General features: G+C 42.2%; 1 protein-coding gene across 4 annotated transcripts in view; it reads right to left on the minus strand.

Annotated features, from left to right (window-relative positions):
- Positions 1-19,201, minus strand: part of LOC135518094 (AP-3 complex subunit beta-1-like) — a 100,875-nt gene extending 81,674 nt beyond the window's left edge. Inside the window, exons 1-6 of one of the 4 annotated variants that reach the window (XM_064942981.1) lie at positions 18,891-19,201; positions 7,586-7,661; positions 7,268-7,342; positions 5,883-5,978; positions 5,260-5,420; positions 5,095-5,161 (exon numbers count right to left, since the gene is read on the minus strand). In XM_064942981.1, coding sequence (XP_064799053.1) covers positions 5,095-5,161; positions 5,260-5,420; positions 5,883-5,978; positions 7,268-7,342; positions 7,586-7,661; positions 18,891-19,030 — 615 coding nt within the window. In that variant the 5' untranslated portion in view covers positions 19,031-19,201. Of the gene's footprint in view, positions 1-5,094; positions 5,162-5,259; positions 5,421-5,882; positions 5,979-7,267; positions 7,343-7,585; positions 7,662-8,638; positions 9,531-12,169; positions 12,189-18,890 lie in introns of those variants that run through there. The other 3 variants (XM_064942982.1, XM_064942980.1, XM_064942985.1) reach the window with 3 other exon arrangements.
- Between the last annotated feature and the right edge of the window lie 1,346 nt (positions 19,202-20,547).

Consider the following 20,547-nt stretch of genomic DNA (forward strand, 5'->3'; position numbering starts at 1 on the left):
ATATATTTCTGACATCATACACCCTGACCAGACACGTTTTTATCCCGGGCCGACATATACACTACAATTTGAGACGTCTTTTCAACGTAATGTATCACCTTCATAAGGTTGAGGCAGTGGTAATAGCTCAATGCAGAGAAGGCGTTTGACCGGATTGAGTGGAAATATATGATGTCGGGTCTGGAGCACTTCGGGTTTGGAAAGGAATTTATTAATTGGATAAGAATTATTTATGCACACCCAATGGCGTCCGTGGTAACCAATCAAGAAATGTCACAGTCATTCCGCTTGTTCAAGGGGTGCCGACAGGGGTGCCCTATTTCGCCTGCTCTCTTCGCTATGGCCATGGAACCCCTTGCTACTCGCATTCGGGCATGTGCCGATATAGCTTCTGTTAAAATAAAGGACACACAGCACAAAATTTCCCTATATGCAGACGATGTTCTTTTGTTTTTGTCCAAACCTAAAACTTCTATTCCACCCTTACTTAACTTGATAAACACATTTGGCTCCTTCTCTGGCTACAAGATAAACTGGCAAAAAAGTGAGTTGATGCCAATATCACGGCCAGTGGATATGCAATTTCTGCAATCTACCCCGTTTCGAACAGTGATGGACAAGTTCACAAGCCTTGGCATTGTCGTGACAAGAGACCTTGATCAGCTATTGAAAGTGAATTGGGGCATGAAAATATATCAGCTTAAACAAAATATAGATTTTTGGAAAACTCTGCCTATCTCCTTGGTTGGTCATATAAACGCTATTAAAATGGTTGTCCTACCCAGGTTTCTTTACCTCTTCCAATGTCTACCCAATTTCATACCACAAAGCTATTTTAAGAAACTGGATTCAATACTAACTCCATTTTTATGGGATAACAAGGCAGCCAGAATTTCAAAGAAGCATTTATGCAAGTACAAAGTAGAGAAGGGCTTTGGCCTTCCTCACTTTAAACTGTATTAATGGGCTGCTAATCTGAACATTGTGTCTTTCTGGAGGGAAAGCTTACCTGCGATGAGACAGAAGGATATGCCTGCATGGCTTTTGATTGAGCAGGCCTCCTGTCAACGTTCCTCACTCCCTGCACTTGTTAATAGCCCATCATATGTGATGACTCTAACCCAGTCATTTGTCATACGCTTAGGATCTGGAAACAGATTAGGTATTTTCTTAACATACCCACTGTATACATTGACAGCCCGATTTGCCTGAATCATGCTTTCCACCCCGCATTGGATGATGTGGTGTTTTCACAGTGGAGGGAGAAGGGGCTCACAACAATTGGTAATCTATACATAGATGGTCAGTTAGCTTCATTTCAACAATTACAGGGAAAGTTCAACATGCCAACAACACATTTTTTCAGATACCTCCAAATCAGGAATTTCGTAAGGACACACATCCCACAGTATGGCATGAAGCCAAATAGTCCTACATTAGATAGCTTGATCCTTAGATAGTCAAACCCCATTCAAAAGGGTCGGTCTCTAGACTGTATGATGTGCTACAGGCCCACATAGAGGTATCCACAGACACCATCAAAAGGGCTTGGGAACAAGAACTTGGGTCAGAAATCTCAGATGAGGACTGGGTAGAAGCTCTCAGGAATATAAACCACAGTTCAGTGAATGCCAGACACAACCTTGTACAGTTTAAGGTGATACACAGGTTCCATTACTCAAAAGTAAAACTGCATAAAATATTCCCGGACACCTCACCACTGTGTGAGAGGTGCAAGCAGGATGAGGGGACGTTGACCCACTTATTCTGGACATGTCCTAAGTTACATGTTTACTGGGCTCTCATTTTTGATTATTTATCTAGAGCCTTTGATAGAGTTCTAGCCCCAGACCCATTGACCGCTCTGTTTGGTACAGTTGATGGGAATAACCACGAAGGGAAAGCTGTCTCTCTTTGTACTCTATTAGCCAAAAGGCTCATATTGCAATTTTGGAAACTGGAGACTGTACCTACCTTTGAAATGTGGTTACGGGATTTAGGGAATGTACTACATATGGAAAAGATTCGATACAATACCTCCAATAGAAGCCCAATGTTTTACAAAATATGGCAGCCGATACTGGCTAAATGGTCTAGTCCCGCTTCATAACTGGGTTGACGATCTGCTGCTACTCTGTGCTGTACTCCACTCAACATTTATTTTTGGCTTAACTACACTGCTTGTAATGACTATATGCTGTCTTCATATACATGTACCACCTAATAGGATTTTGTTTTATTTTGTGTATGTGTGAGTTAAGTTTGTTTTGTCCTCTAAATTGGCCATCCCATTCAACAGTACAATGAATGTCATTGTTAGTATTGCTGTCTTTTTTATTTGATTTTTTATTGTAAAATAATAAACATATTATAAAAATAAAAAACTTTGGCTTTCGAAGAACTTAGAAAGGCAGGGTAGGATAGATATAGGTCTGTAGCAGTTTGGGTCTAGAGTGTCTCCCCCTTTGAAGAGGGTGATGATCGTGGCAGCTTTCCAATCTTTGGGAATCTCAGATGATACGAAAGAGGTTGAACGGGCTAGTAATAGGGGTTGCAACAATTATGGCAGATCATTTTAGAAAGAGAGGGTCCAGATTGTCTAGCCCGGCTGATTTGTAGGGGTCCAGATTTTGCAGCTCTTTCAGAACATCAGCTATCCGGATTTGGGTGAAGGAGAAATGGGGGATGCTTGGGCGAGTTGCTGTGGGGGGTGCAGGGCAGTTGTCTGGGGTAGGGGTAGCCAGGTGGAAAGCACGGCCAGCCGTAGAAAAATGCTTATTGAAATTCTCAATTATAGTGGCTTTATCGGTGGTGACAATGTTTCCTAGCCTCAGTGGGCAGCTGGGAGGAGGTACTCTTATTCTCCATGGACTTTACAGTGTCCCAGAACTTTTTTTGAGTTTGTGCTACAGGATGCAAATTTCTGTTTGAAAAAGATTGCCCTAGCTTTCCAAACTGCCAGTGTATATTGGTTCCTAACTTCCCTGAAAAGTTGCATATAACGGGGGCTATTCGATGCTAATGCAGAACACCACAGGTTGTTTTTGTGCTGGTCAAGGGCAGTCAGGTCTGGAGTGAACCAAGGGCTATATCTGTTCCTGGTTCTACATTTTTTAAATGTGTCATGCTTATTTACGATGGTGAGGAAGGCACTTTTAAAGAATAACCAGGCATCCTCTACTGATGGGATGAGATCAATATCTTTCCAGGATACCCAGGCCAGGTTGATAAAAAAGGCCTGCTCGCTGAAGTGTTTTAGGGAGTGTTTGACAGTGATGAGGGGTGATCGTTTGACCGCAGACCCATTGCGGATACAGGCAATGAGGCAGTGATCGCTGAGATCTTGGTTGAAATCAGCATAGGTGTATTTGGAGGGCAAGTTGGTCAGGATGTCGTCTATGAGGGTGCCGTGTTTACTGATTTGGGGTTGTACCTGGTAGGTTCATTGATAATTCGTGTGAGATTGAGGGCATCAAGCTTAGATTGTAGGATGGCCGGGGTGTTAAGCATGTCCCAGTTTAGGTCACCTAGCGGCACAAGCTCTGAAGGTAGATGGGGGGCAATCAATTCACATGGTGTCCAGGGCACAGCTGGGGGCAGAGGGTGGTCTATAGCAAGCAGCAACGGTGAAAGACTTGTTTCTGGAAAGGTGGATTTAAAAAAATAGAAGCTTGAATTGTTTGGGTTGTAAGACAGAACTCTGCAGGCTAACTCCGCCCCCTTTGGCAGTTCTATCTTGTCGGAAAATGTTATAGTTAGGGATGGAAATTTCAGGGTTTTTGGTGGTCTTCCTAAGCCAGGATTCAGACACGGCTAGGACATCCGGGTTGGCAGAGTGTGCTAAAGCAGTGAATAAAACAAACTTAGAGAGGAGGCTTCTAACGTTAACATGCATGAAACCAAAGCTTTTACAGTTACAGAAGTTAACAAATGAGAGCACCTGGGGAATAGGAGTGGAGTTAGGCACTGCAGGGCCTGGATTAACCTCTACATCACCAAAGGAACAGAGGAGGAGTAGGACAAGGGTACGGCTAAAGGCTATAAGAACTGGTCGTCTAGTATGTTCGGAACAGAGAGTAAAAGGAGCAGGTTTCTGGGGGCGATAGAATATATTCAAGGCATAATGTACAGACATAGGATGTGATTACATTGGAGGTAAACTTAGGCATTGTGTGATGATGAGAGAGATATTGTCTCTAGAAACATTTAAACCAGCTGATGTCACTGCATGTTTGGAAGGTGGAACTAAAGGGTTGGCTAAGGCATATTGAGCAGGGCTAGAGGCTCTACAGTGAAATAAGACAATAATCACCAACCAGAACGAACAGCAAATAAAATACTATACTGTTCTTGTGAGAACATGTCACCCTATACATACCATCATTGTTCATAACATTAAGTTACTGGAAGAATAATTGTCATTTTTTGGCAGCAGGGTGGAGGCACATTTATTTTATATATTTTTTTGTTCCCAATTTCATGGAATCCAATTGGTAGTTAGAGTCTTGTCAGTACAGGAGTTGCAGCGATGGGACTCGGGAGAGGTGAAGGTCGAGAACCGCACGTCCACCGTAACACGACCCAGCCAAGCCGCACGGCTTCTTGACACAATGCCCGCTTAACCCAGAAGCCAGCCGCACCAATGCGTCAGAGGAAACCCTGTACACTTGGCGACCGTGTCAGCGTGCATGCGCCTGGCCCGACAACGAAGTTGCTAGAGCGCGATGTGACTCGTGGCCATTGTTGTTTCAACATTTTACGATGAAAAGGACAAAAAATGTCAGAAGAAAATAGGCTAATTAGTGAATTGGATTTGATCCCTAATTAAATGAGACAATTAACATGGTAGAGAGTGTTGGTCAAGTATTAACAGTAAATTGTTCGCCCTGGACAGGAGCACAGAGAAAACGTGTCTACACATTTTTATCGTCATAGTTTTAGCCAGGAAAAATATATTGTTGACAGTATTTTACATCATAGCTATTGTTGACAAGATTAACACTGTATGGAGAGCATGTTGTCTACTGAGGTCTTGTAAGAAGTCTCCTGTGGGTAATTATATATGATCTGGTACTGTAAACTGGTTCTACTCACTGTGCTTTTGTCCTTCAGCAGTTTCTCAATGACTTCTATCAGGAGCTCCTTCTGATCCTGGTCCAAGCTGAGGAGCAGGAGGAAAGCTTTGATACAACTCCAAGGTCCAAACACACACACAGAAAAACACTCACGCATGCACAAACACACCCACCCACACCCTACCTGTAGAGTTTCTGGATGGCGTGGGCGGATGTTTTCCTGACGTAAGGGGACATGTCGGAGGCAGCCTCCTTGATGGCCAGCATCATGATGGGAACGATGATTGGGACTCTGATACTGGACAGAACCCTGAGAGCACTGGCTCTGATCAGCTGGTTAGGGTCCTGGCAGAGGGAGAGAGAGCCGGTATTAGTATTATCTACACCTTGAGACAGAGGAAAGTAAAATGGAAAGAAAGAAATGGAGACAGAAATCATGTGGTGAGAGATACTGACGACATGATACAGCACTACACAAAAACGACATCACACCCACCCATACAGGTAGGAAGTGAAGCATGGTATGGAGCTAGCAGGGGTTGAAATCAGGGGTTGAAAGTACTTTTCCAGCTATGGTGTATGATGATGGGGTGGCCTCTAAAAACACCATTGTTGGCCCGTGACCTCACATAGAGACAGAGACCCTTTAACGGCTGAATACTTCTCCACAACACACACACACACCTTTAAACACATGCATACACACACCAAACATGACACTTTCGTCTAAGAGTACAAGTGCGTGGGAATTCAAATGGTAGAACCCTTAGCATCAAAGCCTGGTGCGCGCACACACACACACGTTACCTTGAGGGCCCTCTGAAAGGTGCTGATGGACAGTAGAGCCAGGTCCTGCTGCTCCTCTGCATATCTCACCAGGTACACATACACCAACTTCTTCAGCTGGAAAACACACATACTTTGAATTAGTCATTAATACACCCTTATTTTTAGACAAATCCTAAATCCATTCATTAGCTTTTGGGTTGAGCACAGACCGTCCACATTACAGAATGTGTAGGTAACACTATTCTTTGACAGTGGAGAGAACAGTGCCTTGGCTACATGTCAGATGTACGTCTTGGTTGAGTTGTTTTAAAGGGGGAAAGCGGAGGATGAAAGTGTTCCTGTTTGATATTATAACAGTCTAGATCCATGTTGTTTCAGGGAGAGCAGAGAATGAGCAAAACTATCTTGTTTGAATTCAGAAAGTTTCAGTAGCGTTATCGCTTCCTCCCTTCCTCACTCTCTCTCCTCCTCCCCTCCCTTGCTTGCTTCTCCCTTCACACGTAGGAGACTGAGCTAATATTTGTTCAGTGTCCGACTGGGGGTTAAAGGTTGGGGAGGTTCAGCTGTGGTGAAACAGTTCTCAATCACTGCAGTAATTAGTGGGTGAATTAACAGCATTAATGACTAAGAGGGGACATAACCCATCTTGCCTAGTTTTAAGGGAAGCACACATCATATTGACAACATCACAGAAAATAGATGTTAAAAACTAGGAATACTAATCAAATAAGCTAGTGATTGAATATCCATTATTAGATCAGTCATCATATAGTCTAGCCCCTCCTCCCCCCATACTACCCTCGTTTTCCCACTCATACACACACCTCCAGTATGTCTAGTATCAGGGTGTTGTTTCTAGAACTAGTTGAGGAAAACAAAGCATCCTGATATTAAATCACATTATTTATTCAATACTCTGTGTCCTGTGCTGCTTTCTGATTAGAGACAATCAATAACACACAGCACTACACAGGCCTGCAGAGGAGAAACAAGCAGGGGGGTGGGGGTGGAAAGAGGTGAAGACAGACAGAGAGATGCAGAGGCCCAGAGAGAGATCTACCACTACCCTAGCCCTAGCAGCTGGTGTGTGTGAGGGGGGAGAGAGAGGACGTGACCATGGGCTCTCCTCTGCCAATTACCCCCACCAACATGCTCCAGTTCCCTACCATTGGCTGCCCTGTCACACACACACACACACACCCTTTCGTACTGCCTGTTTATTCTCCTGATCAATATTACCAGGAGTGGGGAACTCATCTGGCCGGGCAGTGGTTCTGTGGTCTCATACTTGCAGTGGGGAGATGTCCTCTGTGTTCTTTTAGATAGAGCCTTCTAAATGTTTTCAACCATGTTGTGCAAATAGAATGAATCCTCAGTGTATGTGTGTGTGGATGAGGCCCTACCTCTATATTCTTACTAGCCACATTCTTCACCACTGCTGGGAACAGCTCAGAGGCATTCTTCCCCTTTGCGATCAGCTGTAGACAGAAAATCACTTACATGTTTCACCACAGTATTCAATTTACTATTTTATTGTACATATCATACTACAGCAATGTACTGCATCTATTTAAACTTTTTTCAAAGGAGGATTTAAAAAAAAAAGTTCAGTAAATTAATTGAGACTATAAAACTGAAGTACACTTGAACTGAGTTTGCAGTGCACTTAGCTGATGTGCACGTATCAGGCTTGGAATGTGTGTATAGGTTCTACTACTCACCCCAACAACCCTCTTCATGGCCTCCAGTTTAAGCGACTCCTTGTTGCTCTCAAGCATCTCTTTAAGGTCTTCATTCCTGGAGGGGGAGAAAGAGATTAGAAAATGTACAATATTATCACACGGCTTATTTAATTAGCAGATACGCTTTTGTACACCAGACAACTCACTGATGTAGTCAGGAATGGATCTTTTCTAACTTGTATTTAACTAGGCAAGTCAGTTAAGAACAAATTCTTATTTTCAATGACGGCCTAGGAAGTGGGTTAACTGCCTGTTCAACAACAGATTTGTACCTTGTCAGCTCGGGGGTTTGAACTTTCAATCTTCCGGTTACGCTCTAATGCTCTGACCACTAGGCTACCCTGTCGCAACGATTAATGAATTTCATTAACTTAAGAATGGAAAACTGTGGTGCACAAAGTTTGACTTGGAAATTGTGTTTGCATAGTCAACTTAGACACACACTTACCCCAACAGACATGCCACCAGGGGTCTTTTCACAGTCCCCAGGTCCAGAACAAATTCAAGGAAACATACAGTATTATAAAGAGCCATGATTGCATGGAACTCCCATCTTATATAGCGCAAGTTAACAGCAAACCTGTTTTGTTTTTACGAATAAAGCAACAGCTCACGGCACAACGCCCCTCCCCATGTGACTTACTTGTTGTGTATGTACTGACATGTATGTGGAACTGTTCATGTATTTATATCTACGTAAATTGTAAAGTATTTTGTCTGTAATGTTTTTTTAGTCCCTAGTAAGACGAGATGTCGCCAATGGCGTCGGCTAATGTGGAACCTAATAAATCAAAACAAATAAATCAAATTCAACAACATGAGGGAGAGAGGGGGATGGGTAGAGAGAATGAAAACCACAAAACACAACTTAACCATATTGGGTGTTGTTACCAGGCGCAGAGAAAGCAATGTCAGGTCGTGAGTGACTCACAATGTCACAATCAACTAATCACTAATCAGCTAGTGATCAGGAAACGCTAGGCTATTTGGTAAACTTGAAGTCACACATCACAAGCAAGTGCCAAGACTCACACTTCTGTACAGTACCCTTTGGTGTGTGTCTCATCGGGGCCTCCATTGGTGTGTGTGTGGGGTGTGAGGTGCTGCTCCTCCTGGCTGAGTTCAGTCTTTAAGGTGAGCTGGAGGTTCTCAGCAGACACCAGAGCTGTCCTCACAGCCCCTGCTGCTTCAGAACGCAGCACAGAGAAACCCCGGTGACCATTCATACTGCAACAGCTTCTACAGGCCTGTCTGTTGCTCTCCTCTCTCTGTCAGTCTTCCTCACTCTTCGTTCTCCACTTCTGTCAGTAGGTAAGAGGAGACACAGGATGCCCTTGCAGCTGGCTAAACCTCTGGCCCTCTCCCTGGCACAGACAGCTCCCCCTGGTCATCTAGTTATACTCTGTTCTGCTTTATTTCAGTCCTGTGACTCCAGGCATTTCCTGCCTGTCATCTCGCTCTCCTGCTCTCTCTCTCCCCCCAGCTTTCTCTCTCGCTCCCCAGCTCTCCTTCTCTCAAGCTTTCTCTCCCTCTCTCCACCTCCAGCTCTCTCTCTCTCTTTCTCTCTCCCTAGCTCTCTCAACCCAGCTCTCTCTCTCTTTCTCCCCAGCTCGGTCTCTCTCTCCCCAGCGTTCTCACATCAGGCTACTAAACTATTGAGCACCATCTTAGCTCGATGTCGATAGAGGGAGTTGCATGTTGAAGTTGCCCTCTTTGCAGACTACTAGTATGACTCAGTCTTCACTGTTTTAAATCCAATCTGGAGAAGGGATGAAGTTCCCTGTCTGACAGATCCTTGGCCCACCAGACAATGGCTTCTTCTTCCGCTTCTCCTCCTCTTCTCTGGACATAGATTAGTTCTCTGTACGTGTGTAGCTGTAGGGTGGTAGCTCAGTTGGTTCTCTCTGCCAGAGTCAGTGCTTGTAGGGTGGTAGTTTAGTTCTCTGTGTCTCTGCCTGTGACTGTGGCCACTTCCCTCTAGGGGAAACGGGAGGGCCTTATCAGCCTCAGGGTAAACACACAGAAGCTTTCACCACCTCTGTCCACAGCACAATACACCACTTTACACCCACACCTGCCTTGTGCCCTCCCAGGGAACTGCTGCCAGGGCTGGGCTAGATAAAGGCCCTGCCAGCCCCACACACTGCCAGGGGAACCACAGAGTTAGGACAACACCCAACAACTATACATGTCATTCTTCACATTTCAACCAGCCTAGTCTCTTTTCCTAGGTTTTTAATTCTGGGAAGCGATTCTACAAATCAACCAGCCCTGAGAAAGCTATGGTAATTCACTCACATAACGACCAGCAGGATAAGGTGCTGTAAACTGCTCCAATCAGCTGGTTTATTAGCTGCCGTTACATAGGCTACTATTGTCTGCCATTGATTTCAAAGTTTAACTAACTCTATGGACAAAGGACTATCTTGAACAATTTACATAGAACATTTAACAAAAAAAAACATTTACTGGAAGAACTGTGCAGATGCAAAGTTTAGTAACAGAATTACAGTAAAATCTACCTCACTTTTTTTATGCGACCAAAAAAACTAAAATATCTGCTTTGAATTATGACTCAAAGATGTCTGCAGAAAGAATGGGGTTTCAGCTATAAGTTTGAACAAATGTATTTTGATTATGGAATTACAGCAGGTGAAGTGGATTTACATTCGTAATGGAATTACTGTAACGGAATTACATCATGGGTCCCTGTTCTGTACTATCCAGAAATGCATAATTACGGATATGAATATCATTGTCTTCATGGTGATATATTCCGAATAGGTATACAAAGGTAGAAATTAGGGACGCAAATTTTGTTTGATTTTGCTGCCGACTAACTGTAAACAATTAACAGTAAATTAACAAAAAAAAATCAAAAAGCAGTCAAATGTGACCGACTGACTCAAATCAGTCTTGGGTAGAAAATTTGAAATGGTGTCTTTTTTTTTATACATTGGATAAAAGTAGAGACTCAGAGCTACAAAATGGTATATCATACACTACAGTTGAGGAACAATGGGAAAGTAATTCTGCTTTGAAAGCTGATTAACTTGTAAACTCACTTTTGAGAAGATGGCCTTTTAATTTCTTGGTACTAATACTGGAGAGCCCTTCTTTGTCTACACCCTTTCAGCATTGTTTGCACCCTTTTTTTTACCTTTATTTTACTAGGCAAGTCAGTTAAGAACAAATTCTTATTTACAATGACGGCCTAGGAACAGTGGGTTAACTGCCTGTTCAGGGGCAGAATGACATTTTTGTACCTTGTCAGCTCGGGGGTTTGAACTTGCAACCTTCCGGTTACTAGTCCAACGCTCTAACCACTAGACTACCCTGACGCCGACCCTCCCATCTCTTTAACAGCAGCAGTCAAGCACCCAAGCTAACTTTCTAGCTACTTCCAGACATATATATGAGAACAGCTCACTGAACATTTCCCGCCCAAGCAGAGCTGGTTAGGCTGCTATGTTATCCAGAGCGTTGGTGATTGCAACTGTGCTGTCAGATTGTCCGATCATAAATTTGGAGCATTCAGAGCGCACACTGGACGATGAGTAGGGTTGATCTGAATGGACTGACCTCACAACGGCAGTCAAGTATCCTAGTTAACTCGCTACCATTGGCTAGCTACTTCCAGACAAATGAGCAAACCCCCCATTTTACTCGCCCAAGCAGAGCTGGTTAGGCTGTTTTCATGTTATCCAGAGCGTTGGTGTCTAATTGTGCTGCTGGCAACAATTATATCACAAATGTTTCCCGACGTTTACTGACACCAGCCATATTCAACGGGTGTTGAGCGTTCGTAAATTCATCAGTTATTCTGCGCTCTGGCACACTCAGATGTGAGTGCTCTGAAATCGGTGGAGATGGCCAGACTGAATTTACGAATGCACCCGAAATGGTTACTTGCAAAGTGGTCTTCTGTTAGCTAGCTAGCTAAACAATGAACCATAATCCCAACTCATGACTTTACTACCCTGCATGAATATGGTAGCTAACCAACCAGGTTCAATGTTAGCTAGCTAACATTAGGCTATAACTAGCCTAGCAAATGGCTCAGATACCAGGAGTATCATGCACGTACACTAATTATTAATTAAAATACTTTGTCAAAATTAGAAATGTGTAATATCTGAAAATGTAGCTAGCTAGACTACCTTACCCATGGTCTGGAATTGGAGTGGATAGCCAGAGAGAATTTACCAGCTAGTACGTCTATCAACAATTGTTGCAGTGACATTCTATTGAAATGGTTACTTGCATAGTGGAGTCTTTTGTTAAGACATGTAGCTAGCTAAACTATTAACCATAACATTACTACCCTGCATGAATCTGCAGGTAGCTAACCAACCAGGTTCAATGTTAGCTAACATTAGGCTATAAGTAGCCAAGGAAATGGCTCTGAGATACAAATAATATGATCGTACAGGTAACATTAGCTAGCGAGCCAGCCAGCTAACGTTAGCTAGCTAACAGTACACTTTAAATTGAAATTAAAGCACGTTTGCCAAAATTAGAAATGTGTAATATCTGAAAATGTAGCTAGCTAGAATCTCTTACCTGCATACATCATGGATGGACGCGTCTCCTGTCGGATGCCATGGTTGCCCTTAGTTTGAAGATGTGATCAAGAGACAGGCGTTTTCTCCATCACCTATCATACTCAAATTCCACTGATTTCAAAAATCGGTCCTCCAGAAAGTGGAGAGCAACACGTGCGCAGTTTTACTACACAATACAATTATGTTTTATTAAAGCAGTCTTAGACAGGATTACACAAACAGAACAGCTCAAATAGACAGAGGCGTGCTATAAGGCAGACACAATCCAAACTCATCTCTCGGCAAGTCCAGCCCACTCATTATCTCAGCCTATTACGGCTAGCAGGAAGGTTGCAGCCATTTTTTCTGTGGCTAAACCAACTAGGCTTGTAATTTAACCATTTTATTCATATTTACAGATGGCATACAAGTTTGCTATTAAGGTACATGAGTTGTCTGTGCTTTACTGTACTCCACTTTTCTGTACTATTCTTTACGGTACTCTACTGTTTTGTCCAAACATGTGAAACAGACGTCCATGATTGGTTGACTTTTCAACATCCATGGACTTCCGGGGCTCAGTGGGTGAGGGTGCATGCTACAGCAAATGCAAAGAGAGTAGGTCACCCTCAATGTGAGCAAGACAAAGGAGCTTATCGTGGACTACAGGAAAAGGCGGGACGAACAGGTCCCCATTAACATCGGCGGGGCTGTAGTGGAGCAGGTCGAAAGTTTCAAGTTCCTTGGTGTCCACATCACCAACGAATTATCATGATCCAATCATACCAAGACAGTCGTGTAGAGGGCACGACAACACCTTTTCCCCCTCAGGAGACTGAAAAGGTTTGTCATGGGTCCCCAGATCCTCAAAAGGTTCTACAGCTGCACCAGTGAGAGCATCCTGACCAGTTGCATCACCGCCTGGTATGGCAACTGCTCGGCATCTGTCCATAAGGCACAAAGGGTAGTGCGAACGGCCCAGTACATCACTGGGGCCAAGCTTCCTGCCATCCAGGACCTATATACCCAGGCGGTGTCAGAGGAAAGCACATAAAATTGTCAGACTCCAGTCACCCACAGCAAGCGGTACCGGAGCACCATGTCTTGGACCAAAAGGCTTCTCAACAACTTCTACCCCCAAGCCATTAGACTGCTGAACTCATAAAAATAGCCACCGGACAATTTACATTGACAGCCCCTGCAGCTTCTCGCTGTTCGTTTGTTACCTATGCCTGTACCCCTGCACACTGACTCGGTACCAGTGCCCCCTGTATATAGCCTCGTATTGTAATTCTTATTGTGTTACTTTTTATTATTACTTTTTTATTTTAGCCTACTTGGTAAATATGTTCTTCTTCTTGAACTGCACTGTTGGTTAACCTCTTGATGCTCTGGGGGCGCTATTTCATTTTTGGATGAAAAACGTTCCCGTTTTAAACAAGATATTTTGTCACAAAAAGATGCTCGACTATGCATAGAATTGATAGCTTTCGAAAGAAAACACTCTGACGTGTCCAGAACTACCAAGATATTTTCTGTGCGTGCCCTAGAACGTGAGCTTCAGGCAAAACCAAGATGAGACGGCATCCAGGAAATGAGCAGGATTTGAGGCTCTGTTTTCCATTGTCTCCTTATATGGCTGTGAATGCGAGAGGAGTAAGTCTGCCCTTTCTGTCGTTTCCCCAAGGTGTCTGCAGCATTGTGACGTATTTGTAGGCAGATCATTGGAAGATTGACCATAAGAGACCACATTTACCAGGTGTCCGCCCGGTGTCCTGCGCCGAAATTGGTGCGGAAAAGTCAGCTGCAAGTATTTTTCCATGGGATTCAGAGAGGAAAGCAAGCTTCCACGAACGATATATCAATGAAGAGATATGTGAAAAAACACCTTGAGGATTGATTCCAAACGTTTGCCATGTTTCGGTCGATATTATGGAGTTAATTCGGAAAAAGTTTGACGTTGTAGGTGACTGAATTTTCGGTTCGTTTCGGTAGCCAGATGCGATGTACAAAACGGAACGATTTCTCCTACACACAGACGCTTTCAGGAAAAACTGCGCATTTGGTATGTAACTGAGAGTCTCCTCATTGAAAACATCCGAAGCTCTTCAAAGGTAAATGATTTTATTTATTTGGTTATCTGGTTTTTGTGAAAATGTTGCGTGCTAAATGCTACTCAAAATGCTAAGCTAGCTTTGCATACTCTTACACAAATTAGTCAATTTCTATGGTTCAAAAGCATATTTTGAAAATCTGAGATGACAGTGTTGTTAACAGCTTGTAAGTAAGCATTTCACGGTAAAGTCTACACTTGTATTCGGCACATGTGGCAAATAAAGTTTGATTTGATTTGTTAGGTGTCATGGTATGTGTCAGTAAGAGCCAGGAGATGAGACATTAACTGAAGAGAGGGAGGAGACAGCGTGGAAGGGAGAGCGAGAGGGAGACTTATCAGTCTTGCTTTGACCACCAGATGACAGAAAGTTGAGAAGAAAAAAAACATAACAGTATGCCAGTGGAAAGGAGGACAGTAGCAGGTGACCCAACTGTGGTTTGTGACTACTATGATTAGCGATTTGGTAACAGAATTACACGTTTTAATTACTTAATAATTCATAAACAAGCTTGACATCAGTAAAAACTAACTAATTGGTACAGTAGTCTACATTAACTTGTTACTTCTGTGAACTTTCATTAGAAATGTTTAAATATCTTAAAGATGTGTGTTTTTGTTAAGGAATTACAAGGCTCAAGGCAATGTTTCTTAAACTTCAAGACAATAATAATTTCTAATTCTAATGATGATAATAATCTCTAATAATTTCTCCAAAACGAAATATAAGTGTTGATATTAGTTGGCAGGGTTATTTGTGTTTCAATGTATTTCTAATACCCTTTAAGACTTTTTCTTTAATATTTCTAAAACCCCTTTTCCATCTGTTTGACCAGAAATAAGCCTTTGCTTATTCCAAATTTCTAGAACGGGAAGTTGTTGAAAAATGCACATATGCCTTAGTAAAAAAGAAATTGGTGCAGAGGTCCTTTAAAATGGAAATGCCCGCCCCATTGACATAAACCAGGTCCTCATTAAATCCCTATAACATGGGAGACTGAACCACAATAAAATAATATGGTGTTTTAGGAAGCAGCTGATCACTTGAGGACAACCAGACAGTCAGTCACATGTTGCTGTGCTGTGATGCAGAGAAGCAGAGTAGACCATGAGGTAACAAGAGCCCAGGCTAATCAGGATAATCTACAGGAATGTGGCTTTGCCCCTGACTGTGTCACACGACAAACATTATTTAAAACCGCAAACTGACTAATTTTATTTCATTGGAGAAAGCCAACTCAGACAAAGGCCATCTATTAACTTCTTATATGGCTGGGGGCAGTATTGAGTAGCTTGGATGAATAAGGTGCCCAGAGTAAACTGCCTGCTACTCAGTTCCAGAAGCTAAGATATGCATATTATCAGTATATTTGGATAGAAAACTCTGACGTTTCTAAAACTGTTTGAATGATGTCTGTGAGTATAACAGAACTTATATGGCAGGCAAAAACCTGAGAGAAAATCCAACCAGGAAGTGGGAAATCTGAGGTTTGTAGTTTTTCAAATCTTGGCCTATCAAATACACAGTGGGATATTGGTCATGTTGCACTTCCTAAGACTTCCACTAGATGGCAACTGTCTTTAGAACCTTGTTTGATGCTTCTACTGTGAAGGAGGGGGGAATGGGAGCTGAATTAGTCAGGGCTCTGGCAGAGTGCCATGAGCTGGCCACGCTCGTTCATGTGAGAGCGAGCTCTGTTCCATTGCATTTCTACCATCAAAGGAATTCTCCGGTAGGAACATTATTGAAGATTTATGTTAAAAACATCATAAAGATTGATTCTATACTTCGTTTGACATGTTTCTACGACCTGTAATATAACTTTTTGTCCGTACTTTCCGCTAGACTTGCACGCGCGTCGTGAGTTTGGATTTGTTTACCAAACGCGCTAACAAAAGAAGGTATTTGGACATAAACGATGGACATTATCGAACAAAACAAACATTTATTGTGGAACTGGGAATCCCAGGAGTGCATTCTGATGAAGATCATCAAAGGTAAGTGAATATTTATAATGCTATTTCTGACTTCTGTTGACTACACAAAATGGCGGATATCTGTTTGGGTTGTTTTGGTCTCTGAGCGCCGGACTCAGATTATAGCATGGTCTGCTTTTTCCGTAAAGTAAAAAAAAAAAATCTGACACAGAGGTTGCATTAAGGAGAAGTGTATCTATAATTCCGTGCATAATAGTTGTATCTTTTATCAATGTTTATTATGAGTATTTCTGTAAATTGATGTCTCTAAAATCACCAGATGTTTTGGAACTACTGAACGTAACGCGCCAATGTAAACAGATTATTTTTATATAAATATGAATTTATCAAACAAAACATACATGTATTGTGTAACATGAAGTTATATGAGTGTCATCTGATGAAGATCAAAGGTTAGTGATTAATTTGATCTATATTTCTGCTTTTTCTGACTCCACTCTTTGGCTGGAAAAATTGCTGTTTTTCTGTGACTTGGCTCTTACCTAACATAATCGTTTGGTTTGCTTTAGCTGTAAAGTCTTTTTGAAATTGGACACTGGTGGGATTAACAAGAAGTGTATCTTTAAAATGGTGTAAAATACTTGTATGTTTGAGGAATTTTAATTATGAGATTTCTGTTTTGAATTTGGCGCCCTGCACTCTCACTGGTTGTTGTCATATCGATCCCATTAACGGGATCTCAGCCCAAAGAGGTTAATATCTTTGAGCAAAAAGGTGCAAGAGAGGATTAAGTTTACTGCCAATAAATTAATAACAAAGGCAAGTTAAAAAAAGCCATAAAACTATCAGTGATTCACTGCTTTCTGATTTACCATTCAAGTCTGCCATCTAGTGTTATGGTACAATCATTGCAAGATAGAGAACTACACAGAGCAACATTCTCAGAAATCAATCTTCCAGTAGGTCTTAAACTATTAAATGGGATAAAACCTTCACCTACCCTATGCTAACACCCATTCAATCAATACAGATATACGAGAGGTGTGGGGCTAGTGAGTTGGTTTAATACAACAATGCTATCGGTCACTGACTTGAGTTTGGGAAGTTCCGGAAAAACCCCTCTTCATTTGAACAATATAAATGTAAAGGGAATTAATGCCTGTGAAAGAGTGAGTTAATGTATGAATGCCTGACATAAGCCAAGGTTAGGTTACTAGATTGATAATCCTTTAGGACAGACTCCCTATTAGATCTCAGAGTAAAGCCTAGGTATCATGTGTCACAGTTTGTAGAGAAAGAGTGGAATCATTTACATCCAGGCATTTTCCCCCCCAAGCCCTGCAGCCCAACCAAGGGTCATCTAGTCTCTATTACCAGACCTGGCGTACTGGCCCTGTACCACCAAACAGGCCAACTGTCATGTGAGAGGTATTAAAGAATTCACCGAGGTCCACACCACATTGAACATTAGGCTGACCAGTCACTGCTTGATGGAAACTGAGATAGTTGAAGCTGTTCTACTGTCTGCGGCTAAACAGAGCTACAATAGGCTACATGGAACACTGAAGAACAGATAGAAGTAGAGACATGCCAGACATACCAGTAGACATTCCATTCTATGATGGCATTTGCACAGCACAAACATTTTCAAAGAAACCTTTATACTGGTACCTCTTAAAACTGCTAGAATGATTAGTCTACATGGGAAATAGGCCCAATTGTAGAGACAAACTAACAGTGGCTAATTCAGCTTCAAAGATACTCAGGTTGAATTAAATTTCATAATGGCTGACTGTCTGTGAGACAAAATAGTCTTGTCTGGAGCCAGCTGGGGAAAAGATTAGCCTACTGATAGTAAAATAATAACTGATCCCAACACCCAGGGCATGGTTTGGGAAACACAGTTATCACTCTCAAATCATACAAATGAGTAACTAAACTATTGGGCTCATATTCAAGATCATAATGCATAAGATTAGGCTATACAAAACTGATCATAACTCAGCACACCTTCCCTGAGATCCTACGTGAATACAGGCCCTGATTTACAGTAAAGCCACATGACAACAGGATGGCCAAACTGATGATGGACTGCCCTCTAGTGGTATCATCACTTGACGCTGACAGCGGAGGACCACCTTGTACACTTTGTCAGTTCCATTTAATCTCTCTTTTTCAAATTTAAAGGTTCTGAATGGGTAGTTTACAAGTGTTGGGAATGTATAGAAGTCACTTTAGTTTATGACAGTGAGAGGGGAAGAAGATGTGGTATTTTTTCTACAACTGAGGATAGCCTCTGTGCATAGCACAGCAAGCATTATTTTGATGTAGCTATTCATTTAGAATAATCTGACGAAGTACAGCTCTACAACATAAAACGACGTGATGGTGTGTAACGTAAAATGTGTGCTAGTATTAAAATGGGTGATTATTTGTCATCTTTTTTTGTTTATGTCAACATGTCTTCAACGCAAACTGCATATTTGATAAGTGCTGGCTATCAACAAAAGCGTTTAAGCCTGAAGCTACCATAAAATCTATTGCCAGCTAGACTAGCTAAAGATGCAACTTGGTTGACAGCTGTATATCTAGCTAGTTACCACCACCAGCCATGTTAGCTAGCTAATTAAATTGAAAACATAGCTTACACAAGCAAGTTACTAAAATGCTTTCAAGCTAACTGGCTTACTTTTTAAAGTCGACGCTGAACAGGCCAAATCCAGCCCCAGCGTTGGAGGAGGTCGGGGTAGTCTCCTGCCCAACCTCCACCGCTGAATCAGCTCCTCCTTGGTCGCTGTACGACAAATTGTTCGTCGACATACTCAACATTTGACGTTTCGCAATTGTACAGAAATGTTTATTGTGAAAAGCTAAACTATCGTAAAACAAAATTACAGTCGTTGACAGTTTTATGATGCTAATTAGAAGGGGAAGCGATAAAAAACTTTATCATGAACATGCAACTTTTTTTCCCTCATCCATGCAGAACCGGAAGTATGAGTTGGATAAGTTTTAGTCACATGACAGAAGGGAATGATGAAGCACCTGACCACCCCGTTACCACGGTAAATATGGTCGCAAGCCAATCAAATTAGCTGAGGGGCGTATTCAATGACGCGCGTGCACGCTAAACGAAAGTGGAAGCGTGCAGTATTTTTGTTGCCCGACTGTTGATGCCCCATTTAAATTGAGAACGTCTGTGACAGGGTTTTGTACGTGCAGGAAGAGTCATGTATGCTTTTTTACATAATAATGTAGGCTAGGAGAAAATATAATGATATCAACATTCTGTCAAATTGTCGATTGTAATAACCTATGGAACTCTTTATACCTTGCAAGTGAGGGAGTAGGTCTTTATAAACGTATTACTTGGTTCAGTGGTCTAAGGCACTGCATCTCAGTGCAAGAGGTGACACACAGTCCCTGGTTTGAATCCAGGCTGAATCACATCCAGCAATGATTGGGAGTCCCATAGGGCAGTGCCCAATGTCGTCCGGGTTTGGCCGGGGTAGGCCATCATTGTAAATAAGAATTTGTTTTTAACTGACTTGCCTAGTTAAATAAAGGTGAAAATATATATACATATATATATATTACTAACCCAGAGCATGGTGTTACAGGCACGCAGTCGCAGCTACGATGTGTGTCAGGTGGGCATTCCAACACTCTAACAAAGACACCAATAGATACTCAAGTGCTACACCACCAGGTGATGTGTATGTGTAATGACGTTAATACCACATTTCACATGTTCACAATAATTAGATTTTCAAATGCATGGGAAACTAAGTATTTAACACTAGAGTATTTTACTGTGAGTCTTTCAGTTGTCTGTTAAAAACAATTTAAATCACCATTCTTTTTTTTTCTTGTTCGGAGATAAAATTTGAAGCAGCTTGGAAGCTTTGCATGCCTCTGTGATCGACGAACACTTGGGGTAGTGTTCTTTCACAATGGTGGAAAAGCCACCAACTGTTCCTGAGCCAGGCTCTGAGTATGACATTGGATTCTGCTCTTGGTGAACTGTTTCCTCTGTTACAGTCTCAGTCTGCAGAAGCTGCACCACAGAAGCACTTGGACAGCTAGAGAACAGCCTGTCATCACAACTGGTAACTAAATGGTTGTTCCTTTTCGTCTGACAAGAATCCAATCAACATGTCTACGAACCATTTTATCATCTCCCAACATGACTTTGTAGGAGACAGGACCAGTCACTGAGTCTATGAATCCAGGAATCCATTTTTGCCCATGACTGAAATTTCTGTTCAGGACAGGGTCCGTGTCTCCAAAACTTCGGCCCTTGGTGCGTTTGTCATTGTTCTCTTTCAGTCTGTTTTGTTTGGGTA

Source organism: Oncorhynchus masou, chromosome 28, assembly GCF_036934945.1.
Source record: "Oncorhynchus masou masou isolate Uvic2021 chromosome 28, UVic_Omas_1.1, whole genome shotgun sequence".
NCBI lineage: Eukaryota > Metazoa > Chordata > Actinopteri > Salmoniformes > Salmonidae > Oncorhynchus > Oncorhynchus masou.